This window comes from Hemitrygon akajei, unplaced genomic scaffold, assembly GCF_048418815.1.
Source record: "Hemitrygon akajei unplaced genomic scaffold, sHemAka1.3 Scf000110, whole genome shotgun sequence".
NCBI classification, from domain to species: Eukaryota; Metazoa; Chordata; class Chondrichthyes; order Myliobatiformes; family Dasyatidae; genus Hemitrygon; species Hemitrygon akajei.
Genome location: NW_027331996.1, coordinates 182,156 through 203,023, shown reverse-complemented (window position 1 = coordinate 203,023; position 20,868 = coordinate 182,156). Strand labels below are relative to the sequence as shown.

The window sequence follows — 20,868 nt, the reverse complement described above, 5'->3', positions numbered from 1 at the left end:
GACGACTGGAAGAATTGGATCTGCCTATGACTGAATGGTGGAGCAGACTAGATGGGCCGACTGGCTCCTATATCTTATGGTCTATTCCATCTGCAAAATCTTGATATACAGCATAAAATGATGGTGTCCTAACACTGACCCCTGTGGAACACAAGTCACTGGTAGCAAACCAGAAAAGGATCCCTTTACTCTCATTCGCTGTTTCCTGCCAGTCAGCCAATATTCTAACCATGCCTGTAACTTTTCTGTAATACCATGGCCTCTAAACTTGGTTAACACCTTCATGTGTGGCACCTCGTCAAAGGCCTTCTGAGATTCCAAATATACAACATCCCCTTTATCTATCCTACTTGTAATCTCCTCAAATAATCCCGACAGGTTTGTCAGGCAGGATATTCCCTTAACGAAGCCATGCTGACTTGACCTATCTTGTCCAGTGTCACCAAGTATTTCATAACCTCATACTATCACCATATAACCATATAAAAATTACAGCATGGAAACAGGCCATCTTGGCTCTTCTAGTCCGTGCAGAACGCTTACTCTCACCTAGTCTCACTGACCCGCACTCAGCCCATAACCCTCCATTCCTTTCTGTCCATATACCTATCCAATTTTACTTTAAATGACAATATCCAACCTGCCTCTACCACTTCCTCTGAGTAAAGAAGTTCCCCCTCGAGTTACCACTAAGTTTTTGCCCCCAACTCTCAACTCATGTCCTCTTGTTTGAATCTCCCATAGTCTCAATTGAAAAAGCCTATTCACGTCAACTCTATCTATCCCCCTCAGAATTTTAAATACTTGTTCAACCTTTCTCTGTAACTTAGGTGCTGAAACCCAGGTAACATTCTAGTAAATCTTCGCTGTGCTCTCTCTATTTTGTTGACATCTTTCCTATAATTCGGTGACCAGAACTGTACACAATACTCCAAATGTGGCCTTACCAATGCCTTGTACAATTTTAACATTACATCCCAACTCCTATACACAATGCTCTGATTTATAAAGACCAGCATACCAAAAGCTTTCTTCACAACCCTATCCACATGAAATTCCACCTTCAGGGAACTATGCACCATTATTCCTAGATCACTCTGTTCTACTACGTTCTTCAATGCCCTACCATTTACCATATATGTCCTATTTTGATTAGTCCTACTGTTACGTACCCGTGGGTATCTTGTACCTGTCGCATGACCATGATGTAATTGAGGCTATGCTGGGCATGATGTAATGGTCTTGTGATGGTGGAGTGACGTCATTTTCCCCGCCAGTGGGAGGTCATGTGATAGTTTTTTTCAACAGGGTATAAAAGGAGAACCCCTCCTTATGAGGTGGGGCAGTTCGTGGCTGAATTCGCCACTGACTCCATGTTGCTGCGTGTTCGATGTTATGATGCAGTTTTGTTTAAAAGTGGAGTTTTACTTTCTGTCTTAAGTCTCAAAAGTTATTGTCGGCAGTTTTGCTACAATACTGCCAGTTAAAATGAAGTCGGAGAGTGAAGATTCAAAGTTCGGGAAGCTGAAATATCGAGGAAAGTTGATGTCGGCTGTGAAGCAGTTTCGACCTTTATTTAATCTTCGTACAAAGAATTAGTAACGTGTCCATGATAACTCCTGACTTGCCCAAAAAGTGCAGAAGGAGTTGGATGCAGAGTTTCGCCAAGGAAAGGTCAGTGCCTTTAAGCCGTTTTATTTCCTTCAATCGTGAATCCCTCGGTAAAGCCCGCTTGAGCTAGGATCAGCAGTAACGCCAAGGAAGAGAATTTATTATCTCAAGGAAAGCCTCTCTAAAGTGACTGTGTAAACATTTGGACTTTCGCATTACTACTTCTAAGAACTGTTTTTGCATTATCACTTTAAGAACTGAGTTCGCGTTTCTCGTTTTAAGAACTGTTCGAGCTGCCGTATGGCAGCCGACTTCCGGTTAAGTTAGTCTTTTGTTTACTTTTGGGGTTTTTTTTAGCAGTGTTTAATAATTTTTTTATTTGTTAACAAAAACCTGTCTCAATTATATATTAATTGTTGCTGGATCGTAACACTATCAAAATGAAGCACTTCACACTTATCAGCATTAAACTCCATCTGTCATCGTTCAGCCCACTCCTCTAATTGGTCTAAATCTCTCTGCAAGCTTTAAAAACCTACTTCATTATCCACAAAACCACCTATCTTAGTATCATATGCATACTTACTAATCCAATTTACCACCCCATCAGCCAGATCATTAATGTATATGACAAACAACATTGGACCCAATACAGATCCCTGAGGCACACCACTAGTCACCGGCCTCCAACCTGACAAACAGTTATCCACCACTACTCTCTGGCATCTCCGATCCAGCCACTGTTGAATACATTTTACTACTTCAATATTACTACCTAACGATTGAACCTTCCTAACTAAACTCCCGTGTGGAACCTTGTCAGGTGACTTACTGAAGTCCATATAGACATCATCCACTGTTTTACCCTCGTCAAATGTGCAATGTGCATTTTATAGTAATTTGTGATAAATAATATGTGCAACATGCTGGTCAATATAACATAGAAATACAGTTGTCTCAGCACGAGTTAATCAGTCTGATGGCCTGGTTGAAGAAGCTATCCCGGAGCCTGTTGCTCCTGGCTTTTATGCTGCGGTACCGTATCCCGGATGGTAGCAACTGGTACAGTTTGTGGTTGGGCTGACTCAGGTCTCAAATGATCCTTCTGGCATTTTTAACACACCTGTCTTTGTAAAACAAGCTGGCAATCTATCAAATTGTTTTTCAAGTATTGTAAAAAAGTAAAACAGATGAGAGTGGAAATGAGGCCGGATATATAATAACGGGAGATAAAGAGATGGCAGATAAAATAAATATTTTGCATCAGTCTTCACCGTGGAAGACACCAGCACTGTGCCATATGTTGAAGAGTGTGAGGGAAACGAAGTGAGTGCAGTTACTGTTACAAGGGAGAAGGTGATCAAACAGCTGAAAGACTTAAAGGTACATAAGTCACCGGGACCATCTTAACAATTGACACTAACTTCTTCCCAACCACAGAGGTGAGGCTAACTGGTCAATAATTTCCTTTCTGCTGCCTTCCTCCTTACTTAAAGAGTTCAGTGACATTTGCCATTTTCCAGTCCTCTGGCTCCATGCCACGGTCCAATGATTTTTGGGAGATCATTTGAAATGCCTCCACAATGTCTATTGCTACCTCTTTCAGAACACTAGGGTGCAGTTCATCTGGTCCGGGTGACTTATGTTGAACTCAGACATATTGTGAGCACTGTTTCCTAAGGTTTCTTTTAACTACTCACCTCTGGTTGAATACATAACACCCAATCCAGTAGAGCTGTTCCCCGAGTAGGCTCAACGACACACTGCTCTAGAAAACCATCACATTGCATTCAACAAACTCACTCTCTTGAGATCCTTTACCAACCTGATTTTCCCAATTGACCTGCATGTTGAAATCTCCCATCATTATCATAACATTGTCCTTTTCATCAGCCTTTTCTATTTCCAGTTGTAATCTGTGGGCCTCAACCCACTGACTGTTGTGAGGCCTGTATATGACTGCCATCAGTGGCATTTTTACTTTTGCAGTTTCTTACCTCAACCCACAAGATTCAACATCTTCCAATCCTATGTCACATCTTGCTGCTGATTTACCAGCTGAGCCACACCACCCCATCGGCCTTCCTTCCTTCCTCCGATACATTGTGTAACCGTGAACATTCAGCTCCCAACTACAACCATCCTTCAGCCACGATTCCGTGATGGCCACAACATCATACCTGACAATCTGGAATAGTGCAACAAGATCATCCACCTTATTTCTCATACTCCATGCATTGAGATATACCACTTTATGTACTGTATCTGCTATCCTTTTTAATTCTGCATCCCTAATGCACTGATACTCACCCTGCTGGCTGCAATTTTGTCCTCGCAAATGGCCCTATCCGACAGTCTGACTGCATATGTCCTTTCATTGTTACCATCAGTCCTATCCTTTCACTCCTGTTCCAACACCCCACTAAATTAGTTTAAATCCTACCCAACAGCTCTATCAAACCTCTCTGAGAATATTGTTCTCCCTCGGGTCCAGGTGCAACCCATCCCTTTCGAGCAGGTCATTCCTCCTCCAGAAGAGATCTCATTGATCCAGGAACCTGAAGCCCTGACCCTTGCATCAGCTTCTCAGCCATCTTTAATCTGCCAGATTATCCTGTTTCTACCCTCACCAGCACCTGGTACAGGCAGCAATCCAGAAATTACAACCCTGGGGGTGCTGCTTCTGAACTTTCTACCAAGCTCTCCAAATTCTATTTTCAGGACCTCTTTGCCTTTACTTCCAATGTAATTGGTCCCAAAATGCACCAAGATATCTGGCTGTTTTCCCTCCCACTCCAAAATACTGCAGACACGATCCGAGACGTCCCTGACACTGGCACCTGGGAGGCAACATACCATTCGGGTGTCCCGTTCATGTCCACAGATTCTCCTGTCTGTTCCCCTGATGATTGACCCCCTATCACTATTGCTCCCCTCTTCTCCATCTAACAACAGTGAGAGTTGCCGATCCAGAAGAGGAAAGACCATGAAGAAAGAATTCATGTCTTGTCGTGTTAGTGCAGTGTGCCTGGGATCAGGACACAGTGTTCATCTGCCAGTCCCGTGTATTGGTTGTATTGTGACCCTGTGCTGGTGTGTTCAGAGGTCTGACATCTCCAGCTGACCATGTGACAGTGATGCCTCCCAGTCTGTGGGGGTGATGTGGAATAAATTTCAGTTCCACTTCAGTCCATTATCACAGCCAATCCTGCATCAACTTACAACTTAATTGTGTTTCATGAACAAGGAAAAATGAATCTTTGTAAGTTTTACCTCGGTTAATGGCATCAAGTGTTTCTCTCAGCACTGTGTTCAACAAATAGAGGTGATCGAATTTTTCAACCGGTAGGGCCTCATCTGTCACTGACAATTCCTGGACTTCGTCACTGATTCTGTAAATATTAAACTGCTGGTGATAAACTGGAATTTTGAAGTATTTTACAAATCCATACAGGGTGTCAGTAAAGACCATGTCCTACCTCCTGTTCCGATGAGCTTCCTCCTGAAATAAATAAAAAAACACCAATCTGATTAGACTTGGATCTACTGTCCACATCCTGAATTTCATCCAAATCATTACAAGGTGTTGAAAATTCCCACTCCCACAGTCACAAACACAAACCAGCAATACAGAACCACGGGAAAAATTACAGGAAAAGTTTCTGGACGTTAGAGCATTACTGAGAGGATGAAACTTACAGGAAAGACAGGACATGCTGTGCATTATCATCTGGATAAGATATCAGAATGATAAAATGGAACAATTTAAGATCAATGATGGATTTGAATGCGCGAAGGTGGAAAAAATACCTCATTGTGGCGAACATGAGAGGACACAGGTGCTTGCAAGTAGTACAGAGGAGATGTCAGGGATACGTTTTTGGGAATGGGTGGAATGAGCTGCCGGCAACGAAGGTGGAGGCGGTTGCGATACGGTCTTTCAAGAGACTCCCACACAGGTACATGGAGCTTAGAAAAATAGAGAGCTATGGGTAACTCGAGGTAATTTAGATAGATAGATAGATAAATAGATACTTTATTCATCCCCATGGGGAAATTCAACATTTTTTCCAATGTCCCATACACTTGTTGTAGCAAAACTAATTACATACAATACTTAACTCAGTAAAAATATGATATGCATCTAAATCACTCTCTCAAAAAGCATTAATAATAGCTTTTAAAAAGTTCTTAAGTAGTTTACTTAAATACATTAAATACAATCAACCCCGGCACTTAACATATCTTACTCCTGGCGGTTGAATTGTAAAGCCTAATGGCATTGGGGAGTATCGACCTCTTCATCCTGTCTAAGGAGCATTGCATCGATAGCAACCTGTCGCTGAAACTGCTTCTCTGTCTCTGGATGGTGCTATGTAGAGGATGTTCAGGGTTTTCCATAATTGACCGTACCCTACTCAGCGCCCTTCGCTCAGCTACTGATGTTATACTCTCCAGTACTTTGCCCACGACAGAGCCCGCCTTCCTTACCAGCTTATTAAGACGTGAGTACATGTTTGGCACAGCATTGTGGGCCAAAGAGACTGTATTGTGCTGTAGGTTTTCTTTGTTTCTATGTTTCTATTTATGGGGAGACCTTCAGTCAAAGATAAAATGCCAGGAGGTTTTTAATAAATCCCACAAGAAATTTAGTGAAGAGAATGTGGAACTCAATGCCACAGGAGTGGTTGAAATGGAACAGCAGAGATTGAATGTAATGGGGAGGCTGGATAAACACGTGAGGGGCCAAGGAATTCGGGGCAGTGTTGCTGGGTGCGGTGAATAGGTGGCAGGAGGTTTGTGGCAGAGGGAAAATTGATAGAAGATGGACCAAATGGCCTGCTCATGACGGAGAATGGGACACAATCCCATGTAAAACTAATTCGAAAAAGCAGAGACAGTGAAAGTTTCTGTAATCTGATGGAAACCGGATATGGATAAGTCTGATGAGAGTTTTGAAGTGTCTCATAAGTCTTTCAAGAGACTACAACACAAGTACATGGAGCTTAGAAAAATAGAGGGCTATGGCTAACTCGAGGTAATTTCTAAAGTACGTAGATGTTCGGCACAGCATTGTGGGCCAAAGAGACTGTATTGTGCTGTAGGTTTTCTTTGTTAAACATAGAAACATAGAGAATATGTGCAGGGATAGGCCCTTCGGCCCTTCGAGCCTGCACCGCCATTCAGAATTATCATGGCTGATCATCCAACTCAGAACCCTGTCCTTCTTTCTCTCCATACCCCCTGATCCCTTTAGCCACAAGGGCCATATCCAACTTCCTCTTAAATATAGCCAATGAACCGGCCTCAGCTGTTTCCTTTGGCAGAGAATTCCACAGATTCACCACTCTCTGTGTAAAAAAAGTTTTCCTTTATCTCGGTCCTAAAAGGCTTCCCCTTTATCCTTAAACTGTGACCCCTCTTTCTGGACACCCCCAACATCGGAAACAATCTTCCTGCATCTAGCCTATCCAATCCCTTTAGAATTGTATACGTTTCAATAAGATCCCCCCTCAATCTTCTAAATTCCAGTGAGTATAAGCCTAGTCGATCCAGTCTTTCTTCATATGAAAGTCCTGCCATCCCAGGAATCAATCTGGTGAACCTTCTCTGTACTTCCTCTATGGCAAGAATGTCTTTCCTCAGATTAGGGGACCAAAACTGCACACAATACTCTAGGTGCGGTCTCAACAAGGCTTTGTACAACTGTAGTAGAACCTCCCTGCTCCTGTACTCAAATGCTTTTGCTATGAATGCCAACATACCATTTGCCTTTTTCACCCCCTGTTGTGGAGAGCGCCCTCTTCTTTGTGGTGGCGTGTTGGGGAGGCAGCATTAAGAAGAGGGACGCCTCACGTCTTAATAAGCTGGTAAGGAAGGCGGGCTGTGTCGTGGGCAAAGTACTGGAGAGTATAACATCGGTAGCAGAGCGAAGGACGCTGAGTAGGCTACGGTCAATTATGGAAAACCCTGAACATCCTCTACATAGCACCATCCAGAGACAGAGAAGCAGTTTCAGCGATAGGTTGCTATCGATGCAATGCTCCTCAGACAGGATGAAGAGATCAATACTCCCCAATGCCATTCGGCTTTACAATTCAACCGCCAGGAGTAAGATATGTTAAAGTGCCAGGGTTAGGACTCAATGTACTTAGGTAAACTACTTAAGAACTTTTTAAAAGCTATTATTAATGCTTTTTGAGAGAGTGATTAAGATGCATATCATATTTTTACTGAGTTAAGTATTGTATGTAATTAGTTTTGCTACAACAAGTGTATGGGACATTGGAAAAAAAATGTTGAATTTCCCCATGGGGATGAATAAAGTATCTATCTATCTATCTATCTATCTGCATGCCCACCTTCAATGACTGGTGTACAATGACACCCAGGTCTCGTTGCATCTCCCCTTTTCCTAATCGGCCACCTTTCAGATAATAATCTGTATTCCTGTTCTTGCAACCAAAGTGGATAACCTCACATTTATCCACATTCAATTGCATCTGCCATGAATTTGCCCACTCACCTAACCTATCCAAGTCACCCTGCATCCTGTTATCATCCTCCTCACAGCTAACACCGCTGCCCAGCTTCGTGTCATCCACAAACTTGGAGATGCTGCATTTAATTCCCTCGTCTTAATTATTAATATATATTGTAAACAACTGGGGTCTCAGCACTGAGCCTTGCGGTACCCCACTAGTCACTGCCTGCCATTCTGAAAATGTCCCGTTTACTCCCACTCTTTGCTTCCTGTCTGCCAACCAATTCTCTATCCACATCAATACCATACCCCCAATACCGTGTGCTTTACGTTTGCACACTAATCGCCTGTGTGGGACCTTGTCAAAAGCCTTTTGAAAATCTAAATATATCACATCCACTGGCTCTCCCCATCCACTCTACTAGTTACATCTTCAAAAAATTCAATAACATTCGTCAGACATGGTTTTCCTTTCATAAATCCATGCTGACTTTGCCCGATGATTTCACCTCTTTCCAAATATGCTGTTATCACATCTTTGATAGCCGACTCTAGCATTTTCCCCACCACCGATGTCAGACTAACCAGTCTATAATTCCCCGGTTTCTCTCTCCCTCCTTTTTTAAAAAGTGGGGTTACATTAGCCACCCTCCAATCCGCAGGAACTAATCCAGAATCTAAGGAGTTTTGAAAAATTATCACTAATGCATCCACTATTTCTTGGGCTACTTCCTTAAGCACTCTGGGATGCAGACCATCTGGCCCTAGGGATTTATCTGCCTTTAATCCCTTCAATTTACCTAACACCACTTCCCTACTAACATGCATTTCCCTCAGTTCCTCCATCTCACTAGACCCTCGGGCCCTTACTATTTCCGGAAGATTATTTATGTCCTTCTTAGTGAAGACAGAATCAAAGTAGTTATTCAATTGGTCTGTCATGTCTTTGTTCCCTATGATCAATTCACCTGTTTCTGACTGTAAAGGACCTACATTTGTCTTGACCAGTCTTTGTTTCTTTTCACTTATCTATAAAAGCTTTTACAGTCAGTTTTTATGTTCCCTGCCAGCTTTCTCTCATTATATTTTTTCCCTTTACTAATTAAGCCCTTTGTCCTCCTCTGCTGGTCTCTGAATTTCTCCCAGTCCTCAGGTGTGCCGCTTTTTTTTTTTGCTAATTTATATGTTTCTTCTTTGGACTTGATACTATCCCTAATTTCCCTTGTCAGCCACGGGTGCACTACCTTCCCTGGTTTATTATTTTGCCAAATTGGGATGAACAATTGTAGTTCATCCATACGATCTTTAAATGCTTGCCTTTGCATTTCCACCGTCAACCTTTTAAGTATCATTTGCCAGTCTATCTCAGCAAATTCACGTCTCATACCTTGAAATTACCCTTCTTTAAGTTCAGAACCTTTGTTTCTGAATTAAATATGTCACTCTCCATCTTAATGAAGAATTCCACCGTAATATGGTCACTCTTACCCAAGGGGCCTCGCACGACAAGATTGCTAACCAACCCTTCCTCGTTGCTCAATACCCAATCTAGAATGGCCTGCTCTCCAGTTGGTTCCTTGACATGTTGGTTCAGAAAACCATCCCGCATGCATTCCAAGAAATCCTCTTCCTCAGCACCATTACCAATTTGGTTCACCCAATCTATATGTAGATTGAAGTCACCCATTATAACTACTGTTCCTTTAGTGCACGCATTTCTAATTTCCTGTTTAATGTCATCCCGAACCTCATTACTACTGTTAGGTGGCCTGTACACAATTCCCACTAGTGTTTTCTGCCCCTTACTGTTATGCAACTCTACCCATAGCGATTCCACATCCTCCAGGCTAATGTCCTTCCTTTCTATTGCGTTAATCTCCTCTCTAACCAGCAATGCTACCCCACCTCCTTTTCTTTCCTGTCTATCCCTCCTGAATATTGAATATCCCTGGATGTTGAGCTCCCATCCTTGGTCACCCTGGAGCCATGTCTCTGTGATCCCAACTATATCATATTCATTAATAACTGTCTGCACATTCAATTCACCCACCTTGTTACGAATGCTCCTCGCATTGACTCAAAAAGCCTTTCGGTTTGTTTTTACAACACTCTTAACCCTTATACAATTATGTTGTGGCTCTTTTTGCTTTTTGCCCTGGATTTGCCTGCCTGCCACTTTTACTTTTCACCTTACTACTTTTTGCTTCTACCCTTATTTTACACACCTCTGTCTCTCTGCACTTGTTCCCATCACCCTGCCACATTAGTTTAAAGCTTCCTGAACAGCAGTAGCAAACGCTCCCCCTAGGACATTGGTTCCAGTCCAGCCCAGGTGCAGACCGTCCTGTTTATACCGGTCCCACCTCCCCCAGAACTGGTTCCAATGCCCCAGAAATTTGAATCTATGTTTCTATGTTTCTATTTATGGAGAGACCTTCAGTCAAAGATGAAATGCCAAGAGGTTTTTAATAAATCCCACAAGAAATTTAGTGAAGGGGATGTGGAACTCAATGCCACAGGAGTGGTTTAAATGGAACAGCAGAGACTGACTGTAATAGGGAGGCTGGGTAAACAAGTGAGGGACCAGGGAGTTTGGGGCACTGTTGCTGGTTGTGGTGAGCAGGTGGCAGGAGGATTCTGACAGAGAGGAATCTGTTTGAAGATGGACCGAATGGCTCTATCACGAAGAAGAATGTGACACAATCCCATGTAAAACTTATCCGAAAACGAAGAGACAGTGTAAGTTTGCATAATCTGCCCGAAACCGAATATGGAGGATAAGTCTGATGTGCGGGTCACATTCTTTGTTCTCACTGATTGACAGAGAGACCCTCACACCCACCGCACCAGACACACTCACAGTCTATGACTGGAACTGGGTGTTAATGGGAGTTTTAGAGGATATTTAATGTGGTAATTAAGGACACAATCAGCAGCTTTGTGTTATGATCAGAGTAAATCATTTCAGAGAAGATTACATTCTGTCCTGGGATGTACAGAAGTTGTGGAAGTCCAGTTTTGGGAAAACAGAAACCCTGAATAGTTGCATCAATTGTCTGGTGAGAAACAGTTTACTGCCATTTGTAAATGCTGTGTGTCGGAGCAACACGTCTGTTTTCTGTCTGCATTGTAGTCTGTGTTACGTGATTATTACGATAACCAGTCACGTGAGTGGGGATGTGGTAATTACGAAGGGAATAAGTTACATATTCGTACCTTGTTCTGGGCTGTTTTGATCCTGGGACTGGCCGATGCCATATCATTTGTTGACCAATTCATTGCAGTTTAATTTATGATTAATAATGCTGGAATTTGATTGCTTAAGTATTGTATGTTGCTGATAAAGGATCAAATATTTATCTCCGACATTTTAGAATGTCATTAGCGGAGTGATTGGAGGTTCGTCATGCAAGGAGAACACTCTGTGTGAGGACACCAGCGACGGCAATTGATTTGGTAGAATTGGCCGCTTAGTTCATTTAGTTCAATTTGACAGAAATAAATTGAAATGTAATCCCTCACCTTGAGAAATATCACACTATCTTTTTGATCCATCTGTTCCTTTAACTGAGTGATTTCCTCCTGAATAATCCTTATATTCTCTTGAAGAGCTAGAAGATTTTTCTCCATTGAATTTAGAATCCTCTTTTCTTCTTCCCTGAGATCCCTGAGTAAGCTCTGCTCTTTCTCAGTGATAATCTGGCGCAGTTCAGCAAACTGGGATGTGATGTGGGTCTGAACGCTGTGTGACTGTTTCTGTCGAATGAAAGGTGGAGATTAGTTTACTGCATTGCTGTGTTGTATTTCCTTATGACATTAAGGAGACCGTTCGGTCCATTGGGGTCCATACTACTTCTGAACGAGTACAACGAGATCTAGGTGTTCTTGTACATCAGTCAATGAAAGCAAGCTTGCAGGTACAGCAGAAAGCTAATGGCATGCTGGCCTTTATAACAAGAGGAATTGTGTATAGGAGTAAAGAGGTCCTTCTGCAGCTGTACAGGGCCCTGGTGAGACCCCACCTGGAGTATTGTGTGCAGTTTTGGTCTCCAATGTTGAGGAAGGACATTCTTGCTATTGAGAGAGTGCAGCGTAGGATCACAAGGTTAATTCCCGTAACAGCGGGACTGTCATATGTTAAAAGATTGGAGCGACTGGGTTTTAGAAGGATGAGAGGGGATCTGATTGAGACATATAAGATTATTAAGGGATTGGACACGCTGGAGGCAGGATGCATGATCCCGCTGATGGGTGAGTCCGGAACTAGAGGCCACAGTTTAAGAATAAGGGGTAGGCCATTTAGAACTGAGATGCGGAAAATCTTTTTCACCCGGAGAGTGGTGGATATGTGAAATGCTCTGCCCCAGAAGGCAGTGGAGGCCAAGTCTCTGGATGTATTCAAGAGAGAGTTAGATAGAGCTCTTATAGATAGCGGGGTCAAGGAATATGGGGAGAGGGCTGGAACGGGGTACTGATTGTGTATGATCAGCCATGATCACAGTGAATGGCGGTGCTGGCTAGAAGGGCCGAAAGGTCTACTCCTGCACATATTGTCTATTGTCTATTGAAACATTACCATCAACCCCATTCCTTCACGTTTTCCTGAAACCTATTCTCCCTCATTGACCCATTGACTCCCAACTGATTCACATACTCCCTCCCCACATTCACAGGGTTAATTGTAATTAACCATTCATCCAGCATGTCCTTGGGATCTGTCTGAAATTGTCGTGATCACAGGGAGAGCATGCAAACTCCACACAGACAGAAACCGAGGTCAGGATCGAACCCGGGTCACTGGAGCTGAGACACTCGGCAATTCTGCATTAAATGGAGCAAAACTCGACAGTAATATCAGAAATTCCGCTCAGGAAGCCTCACCCGAACTCCGGAAATCTTCTCTTTCTGTTTCTGCTCCTTTTCCAGGAAGTCTGATTTCTTTTTCGTGAGAGAGTCTATGGAAGATTTTAGCTGATCCTGGAAGTCAGAGAGTGAAGGAAATAGAAACAAAGATACATCAAAAGAAACAGGTGATCAAACCCGATTATCACACAAAATGCCGGAGGAACTCAGTGAGTCAGGCAGCATCTATTCAGGGGAAATAAACAGTCGGTGTTTCGGGATGAGACCCTTCATTCGGACTGGGAAGGAATGGGACAGAAGCCAGAATAAAAAGGTTGGGGACGAGAACCAGCTGACAGCTGACTGATGAGATAACGTGAGGGGGAACGTGAGGGAGGGTGATGAAGTGAGAAGCTGAGAGGAGACAGGTGGAAGAGGTAAAGGGCTGGAAAAGAAGGAATCTAATACGAGAGGACAATCGACCATGGAAGATACGGGAGGAACTGGGCTGTTTGCGGCCCTGAATGGCGACGAGGGAGGAGGTTAGGAGTCAGGTGTAGCACTTGTCCCGCTTGCAGGTGTCGGTGCCAGGAGGGAGATCAGTGGGGAGGAGCGAGTGGATCAGGGCGATACAGTACGTGGAGTGCGATCCGTATGGAGAGCGGAGAGTTGCGGGGTGAGGAGGTGGGCTGTGGGACGGAGAGATGCTAGAAACCCGTTGGAGATGGCGGAAGTTGCAAAGAATGATGTGCTGGTTATGGAGGATCGTGTGATGATATGTAGGACAAAGGAAATGTGTGAAGTATTAAATTAACGTTTAGTTTTTACCTTGTAGATTTTAACAGCTTCTCTAATCAGCATGAAGCGGTGCTCTCGGTGTTCCTGCGCACCTGCACATATCACACAGATCAGTGTCTTGTCCGTTTCACAAAACAGCTTCAGTTCTTCCTCATGTTCCTCGCAGTGAAGTTTACTTTCCTTCCCTTTCGGATTCTGGTTTTGAATCCGAGCTTTTTCAGCCAGATTTGCTAAGGCCCGATTCACCCTGAGGGTGCGGTCAGCAAACACTTTTCTGCATTCTGGGCAGGAGTTTCTCTCCTCCCTTTCCCAACACCGTGTGATACAAGAGCGACAGAAGTTGTGTCCACACTCCAGTATAACCGGATCGGTGAAGAAATCCAGGCAAACGGGACAAATTACTTCCTCGATCCAACTCTCGGCCTTTCTTTTCGAAGCCATGTTAACTCCCAGCGCTTCCTGATTCAGAATGCTTTCGCTTTCGGGGAGCTGCTGATCCCCTGCAGTACCGCGATTGTCCACTACGCGCGCTGCAGACTCAGGGAATGAACATTCTGCTGCTGGATGTGTTCAATGGGAAGTAATAGTGGTAATTTCCATCGCAGGGTGCGATCAGCAACATATTAAACAGATCAGAACAGAAATGAAAACTCGGCCATGGACTGCCTGAGCCCGGCTGCGAAAGGGGCGGCGTTGGGCCTGGGGTTTGCAACCTCGTCCGGAAAAGTTGCAGTGCACAGAAATGTCAAATGAACCTCCGAAGGCCTCATCCGTGAGATCGGAAGGACCTTCCCCTGGAAGGCGATTGAAGTCGTGCGGTGAAAGGAGAAGCCACAGGGCAGGTAACGTTCGCCCTGGACAGGGAACTCTGGCGAGCTGCTGTTGGCGGCCTGTGTCCCGGTACGCCTGATGGGCTGAAGAAGAAGCAGAACAGAAATGAAGCCGGAGAGAAGAGCCTGGTTCAGTCTGAGGCAGGAATGAAAGGGACAAGTTCTGAACAGAGAGGCACAAGAGACTGCAGATGCTGGAATCTCGTGTAAGAAACTCGAGGGACTGAGCGGGTCAGGCAGCATCTGTGGAGAGAAATGTAAAATCGACTTTCAGGTCGAGATCCTTCAGCTGGACTGTTGCAACCCGAAATCTCGATTGCCATTTCCCTCAGATGCTGCCTGACCCGTTGAGTTTCTCCAACAGCTCGGTTTTTAATTTTTTTTCTCACGGTGTAAAGAGAATCAGACTGGGGTGTAAAACTGGGGTTAGTAACTATTTAAAACAACTATTAAATTAGTTCATGCCATGAAAGTGGGGATGTCGAGAGAATATTGTGCTGTGACAAGACAGATGCCGTGGCTGCAGGGAAAAGGACAGGACTTTGACATTCCACGTCACAGGGTGGAAAATATTATTTTGGTCGGTGAAGTCCTGAAGAAACTTTTTGACTTTACCCATGTCTGTCCCAGCTCCAGTGAAAGGCCAGTTTCCACAATTCTGCACAGAGCCCAGACGTTGATGTTTTTTTTTAAATCAAAATAAGCATTATTTGCCATGAAATATTCACAGGGATAAACCGTGCAATGTCTTTACCCCAGGATCAGTGAGACTTCTGTCACGCAGCTGCTGTGGCACAGGCCCTTGCATCTTTCTCCACGTATCTTCGCCAGCCCACAGTCCGCAAAGAGGCGAGTGACCGTCTCGTCTCCACTGCAGTAATCTCGGGACAGCGCGCTGTGGGAGTGATCTCCGGGCATGCAGCAAGGATCAGACTGGGAGGGGCCCTCTCGTCTCCACTGCAGTAATCTCGGGGCAGCGCGCTGTGGGAGTGATCTCCGGGCATGCAGCAAGGATCAGACTGGGAGGGGCCCTCTCGTCTCCACTGCAGTAATCTTGGGGCAGTGCGCTGTGGGAGTGATTTCCTGCATGCCTGGAAATGTACAATCGACTTTCAAGTCCTTCAACTGGACTGTCTGAACTCGAAATCTCGACTGCCATTTCCCTCAGTCTAAGGGTAGATAAATCCCCAGGACCAGATGGAATGCACCCTCGTGTTCTGAAGGAAGTAGCTGTGGAGATTGCGGAGGCATTAGCAATTTTCTTCTTCCCCCAGGTAAGGTTTGGCACGATGATCAAAGTAGTTCATCACCTTCCTGATGAACCGACACAAGGTGTTGGATACGGCCGGTTACATCCCGGGTGGATCCTCCCAACTACTGAGCACATCGACATGAAACGCTGTCGGAGTAGAGCAGCGTCCATCATTAGAGATGCTCACCACCCAGGCCAGGCTCTTTTCTCGCTGCTGCAATCAGGTAGAAGGTAAAAGACCCTCAGGACTCGCAGCACCAGGTTCAGGAACAGTTACTACCCCTCAGCCATCAGGCTCGGGAACAACACAGGATGACACAGGTCCTTGCATCTATTTTAAATTTTTTTATTAGTTTTTCAAAACATTTTACAAATTAACAACCCCAAATCCCAATAAGGAGCATTAATACAGTGTAAAATTAAGCATACAATACAATATGCTACAAAGGAAGAGAATTTAACAAAAAAGCACCTAAATTAAAGACAAGTAAGCTTAGTATCCTCCCCAAGCCCCACAACACAAGAAAAAACAGCAACAACTCCAGACCAACCACAACACAATATAGAGAGTATAAGTCAGGACAGTCAAACTCCCAGACTGTGAATACACTTAGCAACAGAGGATAATAATGCCTACTACCAGCTGAAGGGAGCTGAAAGCAAGGGACCGAAAAGAAGAAAAAAAAACCCTAGTCAAGAGGAAGGTTATGAAAGTACTCGATAAAAGGTCCCCAGACCTTATGGAACTTTAGATCCGAATTAAGAACTGAATAGTGAATTTTTTTCGAGGTCCAAGCAGGCCATAATGTCGTTAAGCCATTGTGCATGAGTGGACGGGGCACCATCTCCCCATCTAAGGAGGATCAAGCGTCTAGCCAGGAGAGAGGCAAAGGATAATATTCGGCATTTGGTCGGACCCAGACATAAATCTGTTTCGCCCCAAAAACCGAACAGAGCAATTAAGGGGTTTGGTTCTAGGTGCTGATTCAGAATACACGATAACGTAGTGAAGACATCTTTCCTGAATTTCTCCAAGCTAGGACAGAACCAGTACATATGGATGAGAGAGGCCACGCCCCTCTTGCATTTATCACAGAGCGGACTAATGCTAGGGTAGAATCGAGATAGTTTAGATTTAGACATATGGGCTCTATGAACAATCCTAAACTGTAAAAGGCAATGGCGAGCACAAAGAGAGGTTGAGTTAACCGATTTGAGAACTCAGTCCCAGCTCTCCTCGGATAAGGAGATATTTAAATCCTGCTCCCAGGCCATTTTAATTTTATCCACAGGGGCCCGTCGTAAGGCTGCTAGTTTATCTCGGATAATTGATATTAAACCTTTACCTAGTGGATTAATGGAAAGAAATAGGTCCATAGCATTTTTCGCAGGCATTTCAGGAAAATTAGGAATTAAAGGAGCAATAAAGTGTCGGATTTGGAGATATCTGAAAAAATGAGCGTTAGGCAGATTGAACTTAACAGAGAGCTGCTGAAAAGAAGCGAAGCGATTATCAATGAAAAGATCTTCAAAATGTCTAATGCCCTTTCTATACCAAACATGGAATGCTGAATCGTACATAGTAGGTAAAAAAAGGTGATTATGTGCGACAGGGCTGGAAACGGAAAACCCCTGGAAACCATAGCATTTCCTGAACTGAGCCCATATACGCAAAGTGTGTCTAACAAGAGGATTAGCTATTGATCTGGGCAGACTACTAGGGAGTGCAGAGCCAAGAAGTGCAGAGATAGATAATTCTTTAGTGGAGCTCAACACCATTGCCACCCAGTTAGGGCACTCGGGTTGGCCGTGGAAGAAAGACCAAAAGGTAGCACAACGTATATTAGCTGCCCAATAATATAAACAAAAGTTAGGTAAAGCCATGCCACCCTCTTTTTTAGATTTTTGGAGGTGGATTTTATTAATTCTAGAGCGCTTATTCTGCCACAGATATGACAAAATAATAGAGTCTAAGGAATCAAAAAAAGATTTAGGAATAAAAATTGGGATAGATTGAAATAAGTATAAAAGTTTGGGGAGAACATACATTTTAACAACATTAATACGACCTACCAAAGACATAGATAGAGGTGACCATTGTACCAGACTCTGTTTTATAGCATATGAAAGACTGGCAAAGTTTTCACGAAAGAGATCTTTAAACTTCCTTGTGACTGTAATTCCAAGATAAGTAAATTGATTATGGACTACTTTAAAAGGGAGATAACGACATGTTAGTTCTTGTGCTTCTTTATTAATTGGGAAAAGTTCACTCTTATGTAAATTAAGTTTATAGCCAGAGATCTGGCTAAACTGGTCAAGAAGTGAAAACATTAGAGGTAAGGATGTAGACGGATTTGAGAGAAAGAGTAATAAGTCATCAGCATAGAGAGAAACTTTAAGCTCAACACACCCTCTCCAAATCCCGGTCAATTCAGGACAGTTTCGAAATGCTATCGCCAGAGGTTCTATAGCCATATCAAAGAGAAAGGGACTTAAGGGGCATCCCTGACGGGTGCCACGTTTGAGATTAAGTACTTGGGATTTCTGAAAATTAGTTAAAACAGAAGCAGTAGGACACAGGTACAGCAATTGGATCCAAGAGATGAAACTTTGGCCGAGGTCAAATTTTTCTAAGACTGCAAAAAGGTAGTTCCACTCCATATGATCAAATGCTTTTTCCGCATCGAGGGAAATAACACATTCAGGAATCCCACTTGGAGGTGAGTATAAGATATTAAATAAAAGCCGAATGTTAAAAAAAGGGAGATGGTTTTTAACAAAGCCTGTTTGGTCATCAGAGATAATGGAGGGAATAACGGTTTCTAATCTATGAGCCAAAACTTTAGCTAAGATCTTTACATCAACACTGAGCAGAGAGATCGGCCTATACGAGGAACACTCTGTTGGGTCTTTGCCCTTTTTAAAAAGAAGAATAATAGATGCCTCATTGAAAGAGGGTGGCAATTTGCCATAATTAAACGAGTCAGATAATACTGAAAGTAACTGAGGAGAAAGAAGTGAAGAGAATGATTTATAAAATTCTACAGGGAACCCATCATGTCCAGGAGATTTCCCTGAGGACAGTGCAGAAATTGCAAAAGTTACTTCTTCTGATGATATAGGCGCATTGAGTTTGGCTTTGAAATCAGATGAAAGTGAGGGGATATTCAGATTCTGTAAAAATTGATCAACAGAGATATTGTCATTCAGAGATTCCGAGGAATAAAGCCGAGAATAAAAAAAATTAAATGCGTCATTAATTTCTAAATGATCCGATGTAAAGTTTCCGTTCTCCTTCCGGATCTTTGTAATATGTTGTTTGGCTTTGGAACGCCTCAGCTGATTGGCTAGGAATTTACCAGACTTATCCCCATGAATGTAAAAGCGACTCTTGCTTTCGAGAAGTTGGCGTTCGACAGGTTGAGTGGACAGAAGGTTAAATTTAGTTTGGAGTTCAACGTGCTTCTTGTGTAATTCAGGGTTCTTAGTTTGAGCATTTAGTTGATCCAATTCTTTAATCTGGTTAATGAGGTCTAATCGATCTGCATGGGATCTTCTGTTGAGATTTGCTGTGTAAGAGATTATTTGACCCCTCAGATATGCTTTCATGGCATCCCAGACAATCTGGGATGGCACTTCAGGTGATGTATTCCTGTTAAAATAAAAGGTTATCTGATCCTTAATAAATTTTTAAAAATCATCATCCGATGATAAAGTTGAATTAAACCGCCAGTGTTTATTCCTCTGAGGGAGACCAGGAAAGTTCAGAGAAAGGGTAATTGGGGCATGGTGAGAGATCAGTATACTCTGATAGTCACAAGAGTGGGCAAATGGAATAAGTTGGTTATCGAGTAAGAAATAGTCAATTCTAGAGAAGGTATGGTGAACATGTGAGAAAAAAGAATAATCTCTCTCCGTAGGATGAAGGAAACGCCATATATCAGAGATACCAAAATTAGAGAGTAACGATTGGATAGCTAAGGCAGATTTAGTAGGTGATCTGGTAACAGAGGACGATCGATCCAGATTAGGATCCAACCAACAGTTGAAGTCACCACCCAGTATAAGAGAGTATGAGTTTAAGTCTGGTAGTGAGGGGAAAAACCGTTCAAAAAAGTTAACATCATCAAAGTTGGGGGCATACAGGTTTGCTAGTGCAACTTTAGTGTTATATAGTTTACCAGAAACAATAATAAAACGGCCATTTGTATCAGATATTTTATTATGGAGTTCAAAAGGAATATTTGAGTTAATAAGAATGGAGACTCCCCTAGCTTTAGCGGCAAAGGATGAATGAAAATGCTGACCCGCCCACTTTGACAGAAGCCGGGAGTTATCAAAACAACGAATATGAGTTTCTTGAAGGAAAGCAATGTCAGCTTTGAGTTGTTTGATATGTGAGAATACCTTCCTCCTTTTAACAGGGTGATTCAATCCCTTTACATTCCAGCTAACAAATTTAAGTGCACTAGTCATTATCAATTACTAATGCATAAAAGGCAGCAGGCAGATAAAAAGTCAAGCAGTACAATAGCAGTCTGGGAGCATAGACGTAAACATAGATTCGTAAAATCAAAACATATACATGTCCTGAGCAATAAAGAGAAACAATAAATACAGTGAGTGATGTTGGAACTGGAAAATCCACCCCATCCACACAGCCCAAAACTAGACGGCTACCAGAACAAGTAGCTAGCTCTACCAAAAAAATTAACCCAAATACAACTTCCAGATCTGTGTCATTAACAGCAGTTCCGTATAAATACTATAGCAAATAGTAACTAGTTTATGCACTAGAAAACATAACTACAGATTAGAACACCTTCTGCAGAAATATAAAACTTAATACAGAGAAAATCGGAAGAAAACCAAAACTAACCTACCCGCAAAAAATTATAGAAGAATAAAGTAAGAGAAAGGGAAAAAAAGTAAAAAAAAGAGAGAGGAAGGGGAAAATTATAAATTCAAGACGAGTATTTATCAACCATTTACAGAGAGGAGAGAAAAAAATTCAGAGATTAGAAAAAAGGGGTGAAGGAATGAAAAAA

General features: G+C 43.0%; 1 protein-coding gene across 1 annotated transcript in view; it reads right to left on the bottom strand.

The window, feature by feature from the left end:
* LOC140723346 (zinc-binding protein A33-like) overlaps window positions 1-14,325 on the bottom strand; it is a 402,895-nt gene extending 388,570 nt beyond the window's left edge. Inside the window, exons 1-5 of the mRNA XM_073037933.1 lie at window positions 13,766-14,325; window positions 12,977-13,072; window positions 11,618-11,851; window positions 5,091-5,113; window positions 4,885-5,003 (exon numbers count right to left, since the gene is read on the bottom strand). Of these exons, the coding sequence (XP_072894034.1) occupies window positions 4,885-5,003; window positions 5,091-5,113; window positions 11,618-11,851; window positions 12,977-13,072; window positions 13,766-14,176 (883 nt within the window). The 5' untranslated portion in view covers window positions 14,177-14,325. The remainder of the gene's footprint in view (window positions 1-4,884; window positions 5,004-5,090; window positions 5,114-11,617; window positions 11,852-12,976; window positions 13,073-13,765) is intronic.
* Window positions 14,326-20,868: the final 6,543 nt, after the last annotated feature.